The sequence below is a fragment of the Micropterus dolomieu genome, linkage group LG22 (assembly GCF_021292245.1).
Source record: "Micropterus dolomieu isolate WLL.071019.BEF.003 ecotype Adirondacks linkage group LG22, ASM2129224v1, whole genome shotgun sequence".
Lineage (NCBI taxonomy): Eukaryota > Metazoa > Chordata > Actinopteri > Centrarchiformes > Centrarchidae > Micropterus > Micropterus dolomieu.
Window position 1 is genome coordinate 1243341 of NC_060171.1, and position 19382 is coordinate 1262722.

Consider the following 19382-nt stretch of genomic DNA (forward strand, 5'->3'; position numbering starts at 1 on the left):
TCAAGACTCTGCAGTCTACTTACATCTGAAGGACAGAGGACACTCGTTTGAGGACCACCAGGTGCACATTTTAGACAGAGAAGATGGATGGTTTGAAAGAGGTGTCAAGGAAGCATCTACACCAGGGTGGAGAAGCCGTCATTGAACAGGGGAGGGGGTCTACGCCACCACTTATCCCCCACTTACAATGCTGTCCTTTCATCACTTCCCAGGAAACTCAACAAACGTAACCTGTTGGCCTCAGGTGAAGATACCAACGATGGTCGTTCAGTCTCGGCCACAGGTAGTCTTAACGACCGTAACGACTGTCGTCACAGCAACAAGGAACACTAACGAACCAGCGGTATCGATGACCCTGGCAAACGACCCCACTGAGGTTAAATAGCTGAGTTTCCCTGCCAGTCAGTCAGAACTGAAGAAGTCCTTTGGATGAGGGACGAAACGTCTTCCAGTATCTTCAACCAAGTCCAGTTGCCCTTCATTTTAACCTTCGTTGGATAACTATGACCTGGATGACTGAGAATCTTCATAGACACGCTGTTTTTATGTTTGGTGATTGTATTCAGTTTGATAACTGACTAAACCATGAAGTTGATAATAGTAACAGACTATTGATTGACTGTGAGGCTAGATGTTTCACCACTAGCATCAAAGTCAAACCTGTTTCTTCAGGCTGTTTAATTTAACAATTAAAAATCTAACAGAATATAATGTAGTGCAGCTCTCAGGCATTCTGAGAAAAATTATGTGAACCCTTGGTTTTAATAACTAGTTGACCCTCCTTTGGCAGCAATAACCTCAACCAAACATTTCCTGTTATTGCAAATCAGACCTGAACAACGGTGAGGAGGAATTTTGGACCATTTCAGTTCAGCATTATTGTCCTGCAAAATTTCCTGATAAGCCTATGATAGAAACCCTTACAGACCCTGAGGCAGTGAAGCAGCCCCAAACCATGATTCCCCCTCCACCATACTTCACAGTTGAGATGAGGTTTTGATGTTGGTGTGCTGTGCCTTTTTTCCTCCACACATAGGGTTGTGTGTTCCTTCCAAACATCTCAACTTTGGTTTCATCTGTCCACACAATATTTTGCCATTAGTGCTATAGGACATCCAGGTGCTCTTTTTTTTCTTTTTCTATTCTTGTTTAGTGTTTGACTTATCGTAGTCATCAACAGAGATATTAGCATGTTCCAGAGGTCTCTGTAAGTCTTCAGCTGACACTCTGGGATTCTTCTTAACCTCGTTGAGCATTCTGTGCTCGTGTAGTAATATTTGTTCGAGGTTCACATCAGGCAATGCTTCATGAGAATAGCAAAATTAAAATTCTGTGTTTATAGGACAGGGCAGCTCTAACCAACACTTCCAGGCTTGTCTCAATGATTGGAGACCAGGTTGGTTGACTCCTGACTCCACTTAGTTTTATTATAAGTCATAAGCCTAGGGGTTCACATACTTTTTCCACCCTGCACTGTGAATGTTTAGACGCTGTGTTCAATAAAAACATGCAAACATATAATTGTTTGAGTGGTATTAGTTTAAGCAGACTGTGTTTGTCTGTTGTTGTGACTTGGATGAAGATCAGATCACAGTTTATGACCAATTTATGCAGAAATCCAGGTAATTCCAAAGGGTTCACATACTTTTTCCTGCGACTGTAGATATTCCCTCCTTTTAAAATATAGTGTACTCATCAATCTAAAACACAGATTAATGTGTTAATGTGCAGCTGCAGAACCCACCAGGGAGGAGGGTTCCAGGTTCTTCATGACTGGATTCTCTCTGACTGACAGATGCAGCTCGTAGCCAATCAGCAGCAGCCGTCTGATGATGGAGTCGGCCGCCAGGTGGAGGCTGGTTCCCATGATGACGGCGATGATGCCGAGGTGGACGACATGGCGGGGCAGTGTCCTGGGGCTGCGTTCAAGCATCTGCATCAGGAGAACAGGTGTTTTGATCTGACTCACGAAAGAAAAGCATCTTCACGTGAGTTTGTTATTCAGTGAGTGTCTCGGTTACTTTGAGCAGGATGAGCGGTGTGGTGATGTTGTACAGTAGGTGGAGGTATTCTGCAGCACCGGGACGGTTCAGAGGAAACCAGTCTGCTGGGAAGACGAGCTGCAGGCAGCAAGAAACATGGATTCTGCATTTCATTTCTCCCTCACACGACTTACATTTAACATTTAGATTTATCAGTTTGAGTACATGTAGCTTCTTTCAGAAAAACTTTTACCATTAGCTGTCAGTGCTGTACCAGATCATTGGGGGGATATTTTAACCTAGAAAAAAAGTTTAAGGCCCTGAAAACTCATTTTGTCCAATCAGCTTCCAACTGTGAGCGATGGGATCCTACACAAACACATTTTCTGCAGTTTGGTTATTTCACGAGGGAGAGTTCAGTTTTTCTTTCAGTCTGTGTTCTTCTCACTCATGTGTTAAACTCAACACGAGTCATAAATATTTCATGTTTAAGTGAAATAAATTTCAGGTTTTAAGGGGCTTTAAAAAGAAAATTAAATACTGAAAGAGGGACTATTTCTGATGTCCTGCTGGGGACAGAGTGGGACGCTGACTTTAGCTTTAAAACAACACGTGCACATGAACAAACAATGCAAAATATGCTTTCAGATATTTCTGTTTAATCTAAATTTCATATATGCATCGATTTAGATAACTCACAGTATTCAGTAGTCAGCTACACTGACTAATCAATGCTGTGACTAAAAGCTGTAATACTGTAAAAGCAAAAGATCATTAAAGGAGATCAGACTTGCTGATTTACCCTGAGGGTCTAACCTCATTGATGTATGTTTTCTTACAGCTCCTCTAATTGTCTTTCATCCACACAGATTGCTGTTTCTCACTTCTTTTCTCCGTCTCTCTCCCTTGCACTGTGGTGAGCGTGCCATTTTCTTTTAGGATGATTAATAAAAGATTTGAGCTACAACTGCAACTGCAACTTTAATTAAAAACAGAGTCCCAATTAGGCGCCTGTCCCCTTTCCTGTCCTGGTGTGGCTACACTGTTTGACAAATAAATGCAGGATTTATTTAGTTGGGGGTTTTTTTTCTCTGGATGTATAAAATTTCTTGAAGCCCACCAAGTTGCCTGCTTTATTTCTAAGCTGCTTGGATTCTGCATAAAAACATAAATGTTAAAACTTTTGTCAGTATGGACATGCTGCACATTGTTAGAGCAGTTAAGATTCTCCACAATGTAATCGTTAAATTCATTTTACATAGACAACGAGCACCAAAGTATAATTCATTCAGATTTACTGGCACAGTCATTGGGTCCGAATATGTGTCTATTCCTCGATTATTTATAGTCCGTCAGAGTCCACCAATGAAAAGATTCAAAACGGGGTTTTGATAAAAATGAATCTAAGTTGAAATAAATGCAGTAACCTTCAGCTTTCATCCTTTCTACAATGGTGTTCCTCTCTCTCACTGCTGTTCAATAATTGATTTGAATAATTGATGAAAAGTTTAATTTATCAGCATTCTCACCATGAGGGTTTCTGGGTGAGGTGGTTTCACCAATCAAGACCTCTGTTTATTGTCCAGCAGACATTCAGCACTAACAGCGTCCCACTCAACCTGAACCCACCCTCTTTAAAAGAATTAGGAACCAGAGAAAGTGATAATTTGATACTGCCATGACAAATCATGATAATCATGAAGTGCTGAATTTTAATCTTAAATAATTGAAACTGGAAAACACAGCAGGAAAACAAAATCCATTAAACGGAAATAAACAAATTAAAAACAGATCAACATAGAAAGGATCATTTTCTCTTTTTCTGTTTTTTCTTCAATAAAGTCTTGGGTAATTAGTGAAACAAGACATTTATCCTGCAGGACTTATCGCCAGTTATCATCCTTTTACCATGACAACAGGCCGGCCCACATCCAGGATCCAGTTCTGGACGGTGAAGCTCAGCCAGAGATCCAGGTGGAACCGAGGCTTTGACAGAACTGACTCCATCGCAGCAGAACCGGCCGACTGGCTGCAGAACACAGAACACGTTACAGAAGACAGACGAGCACAAAGGTCTTCCAACCAACTGATCTGAACCCAGCGACTCCGACTGCCATGAAGGAGATCCTAAATGTTGTAATGCAGTTAAAGAAACCAAAACGTATCTGAAATGATGCCGACGTAAAAAGTTAGCAACACGATTCAAAAGACATTCGTGAAAGCACCAAATCAACTCAAAGTAGGACAAATGAAAATCAGAATCAGGTTTGTTGCCAGATACATTTTCACATTCGAGGAATTTGCCCTGGTACATATCTGTGCTTAAGAGTACACATAAACAGCATGAAAATGAACGAGTGATTCAGAAACGCCATTTAACTTAAAACTCAGCTGACTTAAAAGCCGGTCTTGTGTGTGTGAAAGTCCTGGGTTTGACTCATCCATTCACCTCCTTATGCGGACTTTCTCGCTCTTTGTGCCACGTCTCCATCCAGAGAGCCACGCATGGCTAAAAAGCGATAACGTTTTGGCTCTACGGGCTGACAGAGGAGCGGGTTTGATAAGTCCTGAAAAGGCCTGAAGCCAAAGTCGTGACCTGACGTATGCTCTCCTCCTAAAATCCTCAAACTCTGTGAAAGTGGATTCCGTCCAGCTCTAATCTCATCCGTTCATCTGTCACACACCCAGCAGAGGACGGGCTAATGTCCTGCTGCATTCATTATGTAATCAGGTTACTGACATCCACAATCTCATTTTCAGAGAGGAGCCAGCGACGAATACATCAGCAGGACAAACTTCACAGACAGGAACCAACAGCACAGAACACAATTCAGACTTCCTCTCAAAGTGTAATATATTTGTGAAATTTCATGTTCAAACTGTAAACCGACCCCAGGTTACACACCCGGCTGGGCTCAGTGCTTACTGGATGACAGAGTGGTGGGAACACTGGGGGGGGGGGGGGGGGGTAAAGACTAAAGTAATTTCTTCTTGTGGAATTAGATGTTCAAGTGGATGGTGACTGAATTTTTATCTCCTGCGGGGTAAAAAGACTCATAACTTTTATTATTCTGTTGTCCTGACGTTAGTAAGTCATTAAACTGTGTGTTTTTCAAGTGTAACATCCCACAGTGTCTCCGTGCACTTCATAAAAAAAGATTATCACAGAATGAGTTGATAATTTCAGCACAGAAATAATTAGGTTTTCAGTCTCGATTAAAAATCTGTCTCTCTGATTGGGCGAGTGGGGTACGGGAAGAAAATGCTCTGTCCACAGTAAATCATTACTCTTTGGAATAATGAGATTATGCTAAGCAGAAAGCATTTTCTGGGTAATAAGTAGTTTGACCTGAGCCAGTGAAGGAAGCACAGATCCTGTGTATGTGCTCAGGTGTTAGTCTGGTTTTAGTAAGACTTCTAGCAGCTGGAGTTTTTCAGTGAGTCACATAGTCCAGTCCTGATGAGATGAACGCATGAATGAGAATGTGTGACAGTAGTCATGTTTCCATCTGAATTTAGCACAAACCTGAGAGAACGTGTGTCTCCGTCCACTGCTGCTGTGGGAACATGAGCTCATGGAGATAAACAGCTGGTGGAGCTGATTCTCCAGTCGCTGCCGTTTAACCACCGCAGAAGAAGAGGAAGAGGCCGTCGTTAAATGAGCTCCAGTCAAAGCTCAAACCACGTGGAGACCGTGACGGAAATCAGACATTTCTGTTGGTTTCATGTGTTAATGTGACGAAGGTTCCAGCCTCCTCATCGCATTGTGTACCTCACCTGGGAGTCTTTCTGTATCAACACCTCAGCCTCTGTGATAATTGAGTTATATATTTATTTCATCTTCTTCTTTAATAAAATGTTAGAAGGAAACACACTTCATTTCAGAAATTGGCGTGGCTGAGGTGGAAGATTAGGGCTTTTGTCTCAAAACATTCTTAGTTCAATCTCAAAATCTCCATTGTTTTTTTTCTCTGATGGTTTCCAGTCCTCACGGTAAGGTTGATTGACTGATTGTAAATATAAAAGTGGCGCTCTCTAAGAGATGCTCCAACTACAAAAAAACATTACAAGGATAAAAACACAATAAAGCCAAACCGCTTATTTCTATTGTGATCCTTTTTGGTAAGGCAAAGGGTCGGACCATCATGACAAGGCAACATCATTTCTCTTTAAAAAAAAAATCAAATTGACCTATCCAATATTCAATAATGTTAATTCATAAAGATGACGTCCTACATAGAATCCAACAGGGATGGACTGCGACTGAAATTCTGCCTTTTATGCAAGCGCCCTTTGAGAGCAAGAAATATTTTTTTGTAGTTTCTTTATTTTTATATATATATATATATATATATATATATATATATATATATTAGTGTGTTTGTGGGATAAAATGAATGAGATTATGATGAAGACCTTCAAGAAACTTTAGGATGACACCTGTCTGCTCAGTCTGTAAGCAAGTCACCACTGCACTGAACAAGACCAGCTCAGGCTCACATGAACCGGTCACACACACACACAATACTGTACATCCCCAGAAACTCAGTGTGTTTTTTTAATATAATCAAAAACTACAATGTAGTCTCATAAAATAGAGCAGTGTGTGTGCATAAAAAATCAAAGCCCTCCTCTGTGCAGGCCTCTCCCTGGCTCAGCTTCCCCTGAGCTGGACTCTGCTTGTGCTGCTACATAATGCAGAACATCAGTAATAAATATGACCTAAACAGCTAAAATAGATGGCCTGCCGACATACAGAGATTCCTCGCTTATAAGAGGATGTTGTCTTAGTGTGATAACACATTGCAAACTGTTGTTTATTGTAGATAATATATGGCCTATGCTTACATATAATCGCATATGTAGCCGGGTGGTGAATCTATTCAAAATGTGAAGTCGATTCGAAGTGGATTTCCACAGTCTTACATGTGATGGCAGACTTCGGTCACAAGGCGGCAGCACTGAGTAGTATTGTTGATTCGCCAAGTGCATCATGGTCTTTCTTCCTGTTTACGTGTGGATATACAGGCCCCATCTGACAATTAAAATGAATTTGATCTCCGTCCACACCAGCGTTTTAGCTGCGCGTCAGAATTGATCTGAAAACGCACATGTAGTTGCCGTTCACGTACACCGGGCGTGCGCGTGCCAGTATAAGCATCAAGCAGACGCTCTGTTCCGTAGTTACAGAAGATTTGGCAAAGAATTAAGTAATACAGACGAAGAACCGAACCAGATTTTATTTTGCATGGACCAATAACGAGCTGGGACTGTTACTGAATGTAACACGGGAGTTAAAAGAGACTGTTAGGTCTGCGTTTTTTCTATACAGTCTATGGTTTTAAAGTAAAAACATAGTAGAGTAGGTGGAGTCTGAGACTGTGGTGTACACTGGAGACTGGAGAAATAAATCTGGAGCTACAAGAACACCTGAAGTAATTGTGTCCTGTGTGACATCCAATTCTATGGGCTACACATGTAAATAATTTCAGCGTCTAATAAATGCATTACTAATCGTGCACCTGCCTCATTTGCGCCTGCTGCAGCAACCTTTCCAACGGTTGGTTAATTTGGTGCTTTTAGCTGCTGCTTGTGCCAACATTTGTTCCTTCTTTTCATAGGTGTCATTTACACTGGGGACGCTGGGGGCATGTCCCCACCACTCTTTGAGATAGCTGATTTTGTCCCCATCACTTTTTAAAGCATAATTTGTTTTTGTTTTTAAACACAAGAAATATAGCTTGCAGTTACATAACAAATGAAAATGCCTTCAAAAAAAGGTTTATTTGCACAATAAGAAAACATGAGATGCAAATAAAATATAGAAGAAACAAATGTGCATTGTCCAAAAAAAACTTATGCCAAACAAAAACGCAAGCTGCAGATTATAAAATGACCCAAAAACGTGCAGTAACTTTAACAACTTCTTGACAGTTTCTTTTTGGCCAAGTTTTCCGTTCTCTCCCTGTGAACATGACAAAAGTTGATTTAAAGGAGAAACGGATCTGAAATCAGCACAGAATGACTGAGAGCTGCACTGACTGAGATTCTGTTATATCAATATATTTTAAAATGTCACGTGCTACCACATTTTGTGTTTCCTTTCACATAAATAAAAACATTTCCACCATAAATTGGTGCAGAAACTTTCACCAGAATGCAGGAAATTAAGCCTTTTAATGATCAAAATTTTCCTTGGGGAGGTCCACCAGACCCCCCTTCTCATACGTGTCGACATTGGGGATATCTTTAAAACACTGTTTAAGGATCTTATCTTCTCGTTCTCATAAACCTAATAACGTGTCTCATGATGTATCACAAGCTAAGTGTCTCTTCATACCAGTTATCTGAGCCCCTTGTCTCCACCTCTTTTCAACACAAAGGGACGCCCTTGTTTCTTTTATTTTTTTTATCACCACCAATTCCTTTTTCCTCTTTCTTTCTTTTTGCCACCTTTTACATCTCTGTCGCACTTGTCACAAAAACTGGATGGAAAGGAAACTCCTCTGATCGCCGCCATTGAGCCAATCACATTTCAGCAATAACGAGGATCAGTCTAAGTTGGGAGAGCTGCTCCCCTCCCGGCCAGCCCGGTCGCATAACTAAAGTAAGACTTCAGAAATGGAAAAATAAAAACAATTTGACTGTTCAGTCACAACATTGCTTTACTCTATATGAGTGCATTCAGTTTTAATTAAATTAGATAAGCCTTTGCAAAGCAAGTAAAAACATATTGAGTATATTGACTACAGTGCAAACTATTTACTATCATACTATAATCATTATGAGGGCAATCAGCACTCAGCCATTTTTTAGTGAGGACTTAAAGCTGACTTAAGAGTTGATCATCTTAATGCTCATCGGTAACCCGTTCCACATAATGCAGCTGATTACAGGAAAGTGTCCTTCCCCATTCAACCAAATCAGTTACACTCCCTCTTGTGGTGTCATTACGGGATGCCCTGATTTTGGGAAAGTAGTTGTGCAAGTACATTGGAGCCATCAGCCTGAAGACACATTTTGATTTGTGAAACTCGCTCTTCTACCCTCGGCCATTTAAGGCTGATGAAAGGAGCGAGGAGTAGATGTGTCCTAGATGGAAGTTTAAGGACCAATCACCCTCGTTTCTTTTGCAATGTCTGCAGCTTCTTTTTAAGAATCATAGGTGCACCTGCATACCAAGACAGGCATGCATAAACAAAATGACACTGAATAAGAGCTCCTGCCGATGTCCCATCACAGAAGAATGACTGAAATCGATCCAATCAAACCGGTTTGTCTGTAAAGCATCCACTCAGGAGGTTAACCTCACCCAAACAGAGTGGAGGAAATGACTTAATTGTGATCTGAGTTGTTTTTCAGTAGTGAGTGAGGAAGAACCTTTTGTGGTTCAGGTGCCAAAATAAAACCAGGAAGGAGGTGCATCTTTAATCATCACCGAGCTGTGTGAATCATTAGAGATGACTGGAATAGTCGATTAAGGGTGGGACAAATTATGAAAAATTAATTTTACTAACCTGCACATCAAAGTTGCTGCATGCAGAGCTACGTTCGGTCTCTTCCGGCTGAATGGCTGCATCTCTCTTTTCCAGCTGGACGTCTGTTTCTACACTAAATTCAAAGAGTTACAGTTTCACTAGCTTTCACATGTAAATCCTCTTCTGTCTTGTGATGTTCTCTGAGAATCCCCGTCCTCATTGTGTCCTCTCTGGACTTTTCTTTGTGTCTCTGCAAAAGCTCAACATGTTTCCTCACAGTTGCCCTTGGACTGAAACAAAGCTGAATGATTTCATGATAAAACACAGCGGCCTCAGAGTTAAACCGCAGGTTGATCTGCCAGCAGATAAGCCTGTAATCTGTATAAGCCTCCTCCCAGTGTTTTATTAGACAGCATTAATCTGGTTTCAGATTAAATCGGTTAGAAGCTTATGCTCCAACTGGGGTTCATCGTAAAGATGGTGAATACCTGTAAAACGTGTTTTAATGAGACTGAAAGAAAGATGAGAGACGGCAGTCTGCAGCATCTGGTGGGTCACAGTTAACACACATTAGTTAATCAGGAATTTAAAAACCCTCAGAGTTTATGAGCAGGTTTATTATTTGATTCAGATTTGATGAAATGTTCTCATATCAAATGAACCAGCAATACCACAGTGTAGAAATACTCTGTTACCAGTAAACGTCACAATATACATGAAAGTACTGAAGCTAAAAGTACTCATCATGCAGAATGGCCTGAACTAGAATAATATATGTTATATTACTGGATTATAGTTATTGTGCTCATCACTTTAATGTTGCAGCTGGTAAAGGTGGAGCTCATATTAATCACTTCATCTACTGCTGTGTAACTAGTGAATTTCACCAAAGGACTGATAAAGTCTTGTCTTTATCCAAAATGATAAATCAGAATTTATTTGTTGATTACATTTTGTATTATTATTAATCTGAATCCGTCAAGTAACTAAAGCTATTAAATATTTACTGCTGGAAAATCTAATGTAATGTAGTAAAAGTATAACGTTTGAAAAATAAAAATTGAAAGACTCATGTAAAGTATTAGTCCTAAAGGTTCAGTATGTAAGTTTTAGTGCCATCTAGTGGTGAGGGTTGTATATTGCAATCAGCAGTTCACGTTGCATTCACGTGCTCCTCAGATGGGCCCATTTCGTGAGTTGTGAAGTCGTTTTACCGACTTTAGTGTGTGTTCATGTGCTCTGAAGTCTGAATGTGGAATCAGCATGGACTCTGCTACAAAGATGTGTTGGATTAATATTATCAGAGCGTATAAACAACACGCAGACATCAAGTTCACTCTACATGGGCAGCAAACTAACCTTTATAACCACATTACAAATTACATGTTTGCAAAATCTGTAAATGCAATATGTGATTTTACACAAATCAAAGTTCTGTATGTTCTGTGTGTTCTTTATGTCCCATGTAGACTTTATTTCTCTTTTTGCAATAAAGATTTAAAGGAGGAAAAAAGATTCTGATGATTCCGACACGCTCTCTTGTGCTCACTGTGTGGTCCTCCATTTGTCCAAATTTCTCTTCTTTTCTTAATTCTAATAAACCAGTCTACAGCTAACGTTTCTTGTAGTTCTTCTGTCTTTGTACGTATTCAACGTAGTGATGAAACGCGCACTGTTGAGCAGTTTATCCATTTGGACTACTGTAGAAACACGGCGACGCAACATGTGAGAGGACCAGCGGTGTATGTAGATAGAAATGTCTCATTCTAAGGTTGTAAAAAAAATAACAGTTCATTATGTAAGGTCTTTATACACCGCTGACAACACAGTATGGATATTATATTGCATTTCTGTCAATAGATCCTCCTAAGTATTACACACTGAACCTTTAAATACAGTTCTTGAGTAGATGTTAGTTACTTTCCACCGCTGATTGAACCTCGGCCCTGCAGGTTCTAGAGGGGACAGGTCAGAAAATGTTAGCGTGTTTTGTTATGAAGGTTGATGTCTAATAAATGTGTGAAATACTTTAAATCAGTAAAATTGAGCGTTACTGATCCAGCGACTGTGTCCCGTTGTAGATATTCCATCCTGAATTCAGCGTGCTATTTTTGTGATGTCTGGTAAAGTCAGTCTCATTCACGCTGTGTGCAAAACGGTCTCTGTAACTCAGCAACAGCCAATGGGACGCACACACAAACGCACCCGCTGCTGGAGTCACAGTTGAAAGCACACAGAAGGATGGAGATGCCTGTGAACGCCTCGACTTTCTCATCCATTTTCTCTGCCCACTTATTCCCACTCAGAATCCACTTTCATGCCTTATGTCCTGCTGCTGGAGACGTTTATTCAGTTTTCTCCATGAGACGCATGCTCCTCATGGACGTTTTTTGTACGTTGAGACAGGTGGCATCAATACGCCTCTCACAGTGCAGAGCTGCCAAATCCATAAACTTACATGAGAACAATATGGTGACTGAACGCAGGTCTGACTGTCTAACATGTTCTGTCATCACTCATTACATGTCGATGCAGCTGCTATTCTATATTATTCTGAGACCATGAAATAATGATTCGACTGTTTTGTTGTTTGCAAACTGAAAAGAGGAAAAAGAAGAAGAGATTTATCTGGTTTTATGTTGTTCGTGTGTTCCACTGTGGAGAGAGGCCTCTACTAAAACACCTGGAAAAGCTAGTGAGGATGCAAGTCATTGTCACATGAAAACAGTGTGTTATTAGACCGCTCAGAGTAGCCTAGATGTACACTCAGAGATGATTCTCAGAGGAAGGTCAGAGGTCAAATCACCCACGGTTCATTGGCTGTCAGATCAGGTTGACTGCACCGGTTTCTCTGCTGGTAAAAACCCTTCAGTGAGTCAGACAGCGAGGCTCAGAGCTGCCTTGGTAATGCAGCGCTAACAATGCGGACTGACACCGCAGGACATCTGGAAGCTGCAATCACGAGAACTTCATGGTAGGATTTAAATCCACAGTCAGAAAACTACTACCACATTTCAGCTTTCCCTTTTAAATCACCTCACATTCAATTTAGTAGGTGTTAGAGCTTTCAGTCATATCACCCAGTGTTCCTCCGCAGATGGAGTTTGCCCAGCTGGAATTGTAGATGTTTGAATTTCCTTTTTAATATATGAAGATTTGAATTAGCAGGTGAAACAGCTAACTCATGTCAAAAGAAACAAACAATTCATTTTACAACAGTTTGTTTAATCATCAGGCCAAGGGACAGCAGTTGAATGTTCAAGTCAAAAGTCAAGTCAAAATGTATTATCCCACTAGGGGAAATTTGATTGCAGTCAGGTCTAAAAAATCCATCCAAATTCAATCCATCATAAATACAACACAAAGAGTACAGTACAGTGCAAGATCACTTCACGTGAAAAACAAAAGTGAGCTAATTTCCAAGTGCAACAAGTGCTTAGTACCAATCATTAGTGCAAATGTGGCCTACTAACTGCAGTGCAAACAAAACAGCCTTTGAAAAGTCCCACCTGAGAGTAGAAGCTCAGACTCCCCCTGCAGGTGGTGGTCAGTACAGTCCAATTTGTAGAGGCCTTCATTACGACCTACAGATTGTAAAGGTCAGAGAGCTGTGCTTTATAGCCTTTTAGCCATCACAAGCACATTTACAGTGATCCAAAGAAGGTTAAAGTCAAGGCAACTGGACTTGGTTGAAGATACTGGAAGATGTTTCGTCCCTCATCCAAAGGACTTCTTCAGTTCTGACTGACTGGCAGGGAAACTCAGCTGTTTAACCTCAGTGGGGTCGTTTGCCAGGATCGTCGATACCGCCGGTTCGTTAAAATGTCTAAAATGTGCACCTGGTGGTCCTCAAACGAGTGTCCTCTGTCCTTCAGATGTAAATAAACTGCTGTGCTCCTAGGTCATCCTCACGGCACGGGTAGTATTAGTGGCGATGGTGCAATGGGTAAGACGCCTGCCTGCCTGAAACCCGGGTTCAATCCCCCACTGTGACCCATCCACCATTGTGTCCCTGAGCAAGACACTTAACCCCTAGTTGCTCCAGAGGCGTGCGACTTCTGACATGTATAGGAATTGTAAGTAACTTTGGATAAAAGCGTCAGCTAAATGAATAAATGTATACGGGAGTTTTATATTATATATTTGAATGAGGGAGGAGGAGTGAAATAGTTTAGTGACCGAAAACGTTGTGGGAAACAAATTTAAGGTAATGTTTTGAAAGTTTTTTAAAGAGGTGGTATTCTGCTCATTTTCAGGTTCAAAATCTTATTTAGGGGTTGTACCAGAACAGGTTTACATGGTTATATATTTCAAAAAACACCATATTTTTCTTATACTGCACATTGCTGCAGCTCCTCTTTTCACCCTGTGTGTTGTACGCTCCGCTCTTGAGCTACAGAGTGATGCATCTTACTTGTACAAAATCTTTGTTGGGAGTTGCACATGCGCAGTTCCCAGGTAAGGACTACTAGCCAATCAGAAGCAGAGAAGGGCGGGTCGTAAGAAACAAAGTAGTGAAAACGAACCGATAAGATAGATACAAACCGATAGACTGACTCTACTCAGCCCTGCTCCGTTTTCCATTTAGGTACCCAGAGATAGTATGTAGCTTGTTGTCATAGCGACGCCACACACAACTGTCGCAACATAATGGTCAATGCGACACACACACCAGCGACCCACACGGCTTTCTCTTTTTTAAGTTAAAACGTTTGAACCTTCCTCAGAATGTAAAGACAGATAAGCGGTATGAAAACCTTCCTGCTGTGTTTTCCTCTGCCGTTGTTGCTGCAGCGGTCTGTGTGACGGCGGGAGCAGAGGGCTCTGAGCGGGCGGCTGGCCGGCCTCACACGCTCGTCCCGCGGGTCACAGCAGGCTTCCCCCGCCGACCAATCAGCAATCAGTCTGTCCTGTTTTCACGTTACATTTTAGTAGGTTGTTTAGGTTGCAATGTTGCCAGAGCACAAATTCACAGATAAACAATATAATATCTATGCAGTGACGAATGCGGCTGTTAAAATCGCATGGACTGAGCGTGTGCAGGCTTTTGTACAGTTTATGGTGCGGGCACATAAGGGAAAATACATGTGTGATCTTGTTTCTTTTGGTGGGTTGCTTGCGTGTTTGGCTCCAAGCAAAACTATAGAAATAGTACATTTTTGCCACGATGTGGTTACAAAAAGTTCCAAAAGTACTGCTTTGACTGGAAACTTTTTGATTCTACTTGACACTGGGATGTTTTGGTTGCTACCATAAAGGTATCGAGAAGCGATATCCATCCCTTATTGTCTGGCTATTGCATGCATCTGTCTTTCTCTCTATTCTCCATTAGGTTGAACTGTCTTTTTTTAATATAAACTGAGAGTCTAAATTGGATGTTGCACAAATTTTAAAGCCCTTGATTTTGGCAGTATAAACAAATGACTTGACTGTTGGATGTACTATGTGTTTGAAAAGTCCTGACTAACACGTAATGTAGAAAAGCTGCGTCAACATGGTTTTAGTCTTCACTGCCAGTCAATGGAAGACATTTAAAAGTTGATAAATAATGTATCAGACTGGTTTTTGAAGTACACTAGCTAAGGTTGGACTGATGAAACATGTAGAAATGTGTCAGCAAGGTTGAAAATGATTTCATGCATCTCATGGCGTTTTCACATTGAAGTTGAAGTGTGAAAATCCTTCGTCTCTGGCAGCTGCTCCGCCGAGTGCAGACGTGGGAAACTTTTCACCTTTCACCTCCTTTGAACTCTGTGTTCAGGGGGTGAATATGTGGAACTCCTCACCACAGAACTCAGCATGGATCGTAACTAAGATCATTTCTCTTACATGTTTTAAATCCCAAGTAAGTTATTTAGCCCGCAGAAAAGCAAGAAAAGGAGTAGAGAAAGAATTCAACTATATAATATAAGAGAGGCCTTACAAGGTTGTTTATTCATCATCATACAACACAACTCTGTTTATTGTGAAGATGAAACTTTCATATGATCGTATTGTTGCTGCTGTTTACATTCTCCCCAGATGCAAATAAAAAAAATTGCACTGGGATGTTCTGGGTGGATTCGTATATGTATAGAAATAGCTAACTGTATGTTGTTTTATTTCATTTTTCATTTATGTTACCATATCTTAATATAAATGTGATTATCTGTTAAGCTCTGTGTCTGTAGCAGGAAGAGACTACAAACTTTATTTTATTTTGTTATACGACCTTGTATTGTATAACAATAAAAGTATAAATACATCGAAAATTATTTTGTACACAAATACAAAAATAAATAAAATTACATCTGGGCCGACCAGAAAGCAAACATGGAGAAAAAACATCCAGTGTTCTCGGTACTTTAACAGAGCAAACCTCAGTCATGACCTCCAAAAGTACAGACAGCATATTAGTTAGGGATGCACCGAATGTTCGGCCACCAAAATTTATCGGCCGAAAATGGCTAAAAAAAATCACTTTCGGTGTTCGGCCTAATAAGTCAAAAGACCGAATAGTCGTCAGTGTGGAAGCATCCAAGTCTCCCAGCACATCCACTCTATCTATCGCTGACTTCTTAGAAAAGAACCTCTTTGAGTGTTTCTGTCACTCGTCTGTGAGAAGGAGATTAAGCTAGCCGCACCTAAATTTGGAGTGCGCACTTATTCAAGCCTTTATGGTAACTGAAACAGCCCAGGGCGATCAGGCACAGGTACATGATGGAAATAAGATTGGATTATATTCACAGAAAGTATAAAACATATTACATGTGTCCATTAAAAGGAAATGGACTCATGTAATTTACTTTACCAGACCCTCTGGGGCCCCGGACCCCCCCCCCCCACCATAGTCTCTCTAAATCCTGTAGGAAACACTGAGTAAAAAGCCCATTTTGACTATTTGATTTATGCAGCGGTAAAAAAAAAAGGGAAAATAAAAGGAAAAAAATGTGAATGTAATTGTTCAGTATTCTGCAATTTTTTTCATTATATTCGGCTTCGGATTTTCATCCATTTTGCTGCATCCCTAATATTAGTGTCCCACCAGGGAAACTAACACACCAGACCACTGCTACACAACATTAAAGGACGCGTATCGCTTTGTTCCCCGTGCAGCCCTGGGACTGTCCGATCGCTGTCTGGTTCTGTGTGGTTTCTGTGGTCAAGACTGTTGGAAGATGGACCAACATGTCAAATCTGGATTTACAGGCCTGCCTTGATTCTACTGGTGGGAGTGTTTTTGAGGCTGCAGCCAAAGACCTGGATGATCTAACTGACACTGTGACATGTTGCGTCAGCTTTTGTGATGACACGTGTGTTTCGACCAAAACCTTTTGCACATACAACAACAATAAACCCTGGTTTACAGTGAAAAGAGCTTTTCAGATGGCGACTCTGCATCGGCGTGGAAATGCCTGCTAATGCCTGTTAATGCCTATTAGGACTTGGAAACCGGAAGGTCGCCGAATCGAGTCAAGCCCGAACCAATGCCGAAGGTGTCCCCTGACCAAGGCCCTGAACCCCAAACCGCTCCCCGGGCGCCGTACCATGGCAGCCCTCTGCTCCTAAATAGGATGTGTTAAATGCAGAGAACTAATGTCCCCTTCCTTTTATCATCAAGAAGGCCCAGCAGAGGACTTCCTGCTGATCCACTTCTACACAGCCATCATCCAGTCTGTCCTCTGCACCTCCATCACTGTTGAAAAAGGACAGGAGCAGACTACAACGGACAGTCAGGACTGCAGAAAACCTTCCCTCCATTCAGGACTTATACATTTCCAGAGTCAGGAAACGGGCAGGAAACATCACCGCAGATCCATCTCACCCCGGACACAACCTGTTCCAGCTCCTCCCCTCTGGATGGCGCTACAGAGCACTGTACGCCAAAACCAACAGACTCAGGAACAGTTTCTTCCCACAAGCCATCACTCTGATGAACAGCTGATTTCTGACTCACAGTGTCAGGAACAATTCCTGTGCAATAACCCAGTAACTCTGCCTCTAATCAGCACCTGTTTACTGGTTTCCACTTATTAATTATTTATTCACCATTCTCTATTTCAGAGCTGCTCATACTGTTATATTGTATATTTTACTGTATACCAAATCCACCTGAACATTTAATAGCGATTAATCTCATTGTCATGCGCAAAATTGAATAATGAATTCTAAAGTAGTGTGTTGCCAATTTTAATTTAAATGTACTGCTATACACAAAAGTGCAATAACGTGTGGTTTGCAAACAAATAAGGTGCTTTTTCCCCAGCAGTATTCCCTTTACAAAGCGGCAATAAAATATTTCTTGTAAATCTCAACTTAAACATTAATGTAATCAAATTAAATATTAAACCAATGCTGTTTGCCGCTGCCAGGGAATTACCTTTTATCTAGCTTGGCATCAGAGTCCAGTGTTCTTGGGGTTTTTCTGAACAGGTATCAGCAGAAACATTTTTCTTTGATCAAGGAGCAGCATAAAGGTCTTTTCACACGGGAAGCGACACTCTGCCTGCGTGGTCGCCTGGCCCCGCGGGGTCGCTCTGCGCCTCTCATGCGAACAGACAAGGATGCTCCATAGATAGTGACCACAGCAACGTCTTCTGTGTGCTACACAGCTGTAGCCTATTTAACTTTATACCCCATATACCATAATTAATAAGACAATTATGAAATTATAAATCTAGAGAACTAAAAAATCTATGCTGAAAGAAAAATACATATTCAAATATAATTATATTCACATAAGTTTATTAACACAAACACAACAATATTTATACACATACATCAAATAATTCAATAGATCCATTGTATTTTTATGTACCTCTGGAATATGATTTCTTTGAACATCTTTTTAGAACGGAATGTGTTTGGACATCATTTAGTTTATTCCACAATTAAATGCCACTGACTGATAAACAGAAACTTTTCCTGGTTGTTCGAAAGCTGATTTTCCACTTAAGTCGTAATCCTCCTTCTCTTTCAGAAAACCTTTTCTGTATTTTAACCAGGCAACAGATAGTTTCCAGGACATTAAAAATAATTATCGACCTTGTACTTATTTAGGCTAGTTAATAAAGTTTTATTCATATTTTTATATCTTTTTGTTCTATCTTTTTTTTGTTGTTGTTGTTGCATTCCTCCATGATTTACTCTAAATATTGCGCCATACATTTAACTACTTAAATTACAGTTAAATTGTGAAATAAAGATATTTTAGGGGGGAGGAAGTCCGAGTGGCGGAACGTTTATCTGCTGGACAAAGTTCCTGTTGGAGGTGTTTTTAAGTTGAACGGTAACTTCCGGCAAGTGAGTAGTTAGTGTGAAAGGTGAAAGTGTTTGTGTTTATTTTTGAAATCTTTGTCGCTTTTTTGAGTTTTACACAGAGCCCCCACTAGAAGATGTATTTTTTTTAAAGGCGAGTAACACGACACGGGCTCTCTCTAATCAAACCCGGAAGCTGAAGACGGTGTTGACCAGTTAGCTAACGTTAGCACAGTAGCTAACCGGCTAGCTGCCCCAGCTGACTCCAGAGGCTCCGGAGACCCAGAAGCTGGACGCTCGGCATCGGACAGTTAAGCTTAAAGCTTCACCAGTCGGTATTACTAACGTTTCTCCTGTAGCCATAACGGAGAAAATACATTTTTCATGCGTGCACTGGGGCCGGTTTCGACATTTTAATGGGAGGCGGCTTGCTTTGGAGGATTGGACATTGCGGGCGCCAGTTGCGAAGAAAGCGGAGGTCCTGGCTACCTGTCGGGCGCAGATGGAGTCTCTGGCCGGCTACGTGTACAAGGCAGCCAGCGAGGGCCGAGTCCTGACCCTGGCCGCGCTGCTGCTCAACCACTCGGAGGCGGAGACCCAGTATCTGCTGAGCTATGTGACCCAGCTGGCCGGGCAGAGGTCCACTCCTCTGATCATCGCGGCCCGGAACGGACACGACAAAGTG

The 19382-nt window shown here is 41.2% G+C and overlaps 1 protein-coding gene across 1 annotated transcript in view; it reads right to left on the reverse strand.

Moving 5' to 3' along the window:
- cln6b (CLN6 transmembrane ER protein b) overlaps positions 1–3998 on the reverse strand; it is a 14313-nt gene extending 10315 nt beyond the window's left edge. The window contains exons 1-3 of the mRNA XM_046037854.1: positions 3891–3998; positions 2022–2120; positions 1745–1933 (exon numbers count right to left, since the gene is read on the reverse strand). Of these exons, the coding sequence (XP_045893810.1) occupies positions 1745–1933; positions 2022–2120; positions 3891–3989 (387 nt within the window). The 5' untranslated portion in view covers positions 3990–3998. The remainder of the gene's footprint in view (positions 1–1744; positions 1934–2021; positions 2121–3890) is intronic.
- Between the last annotated feature and the right edge of the window lie 15384 nt (positions 3999–19382).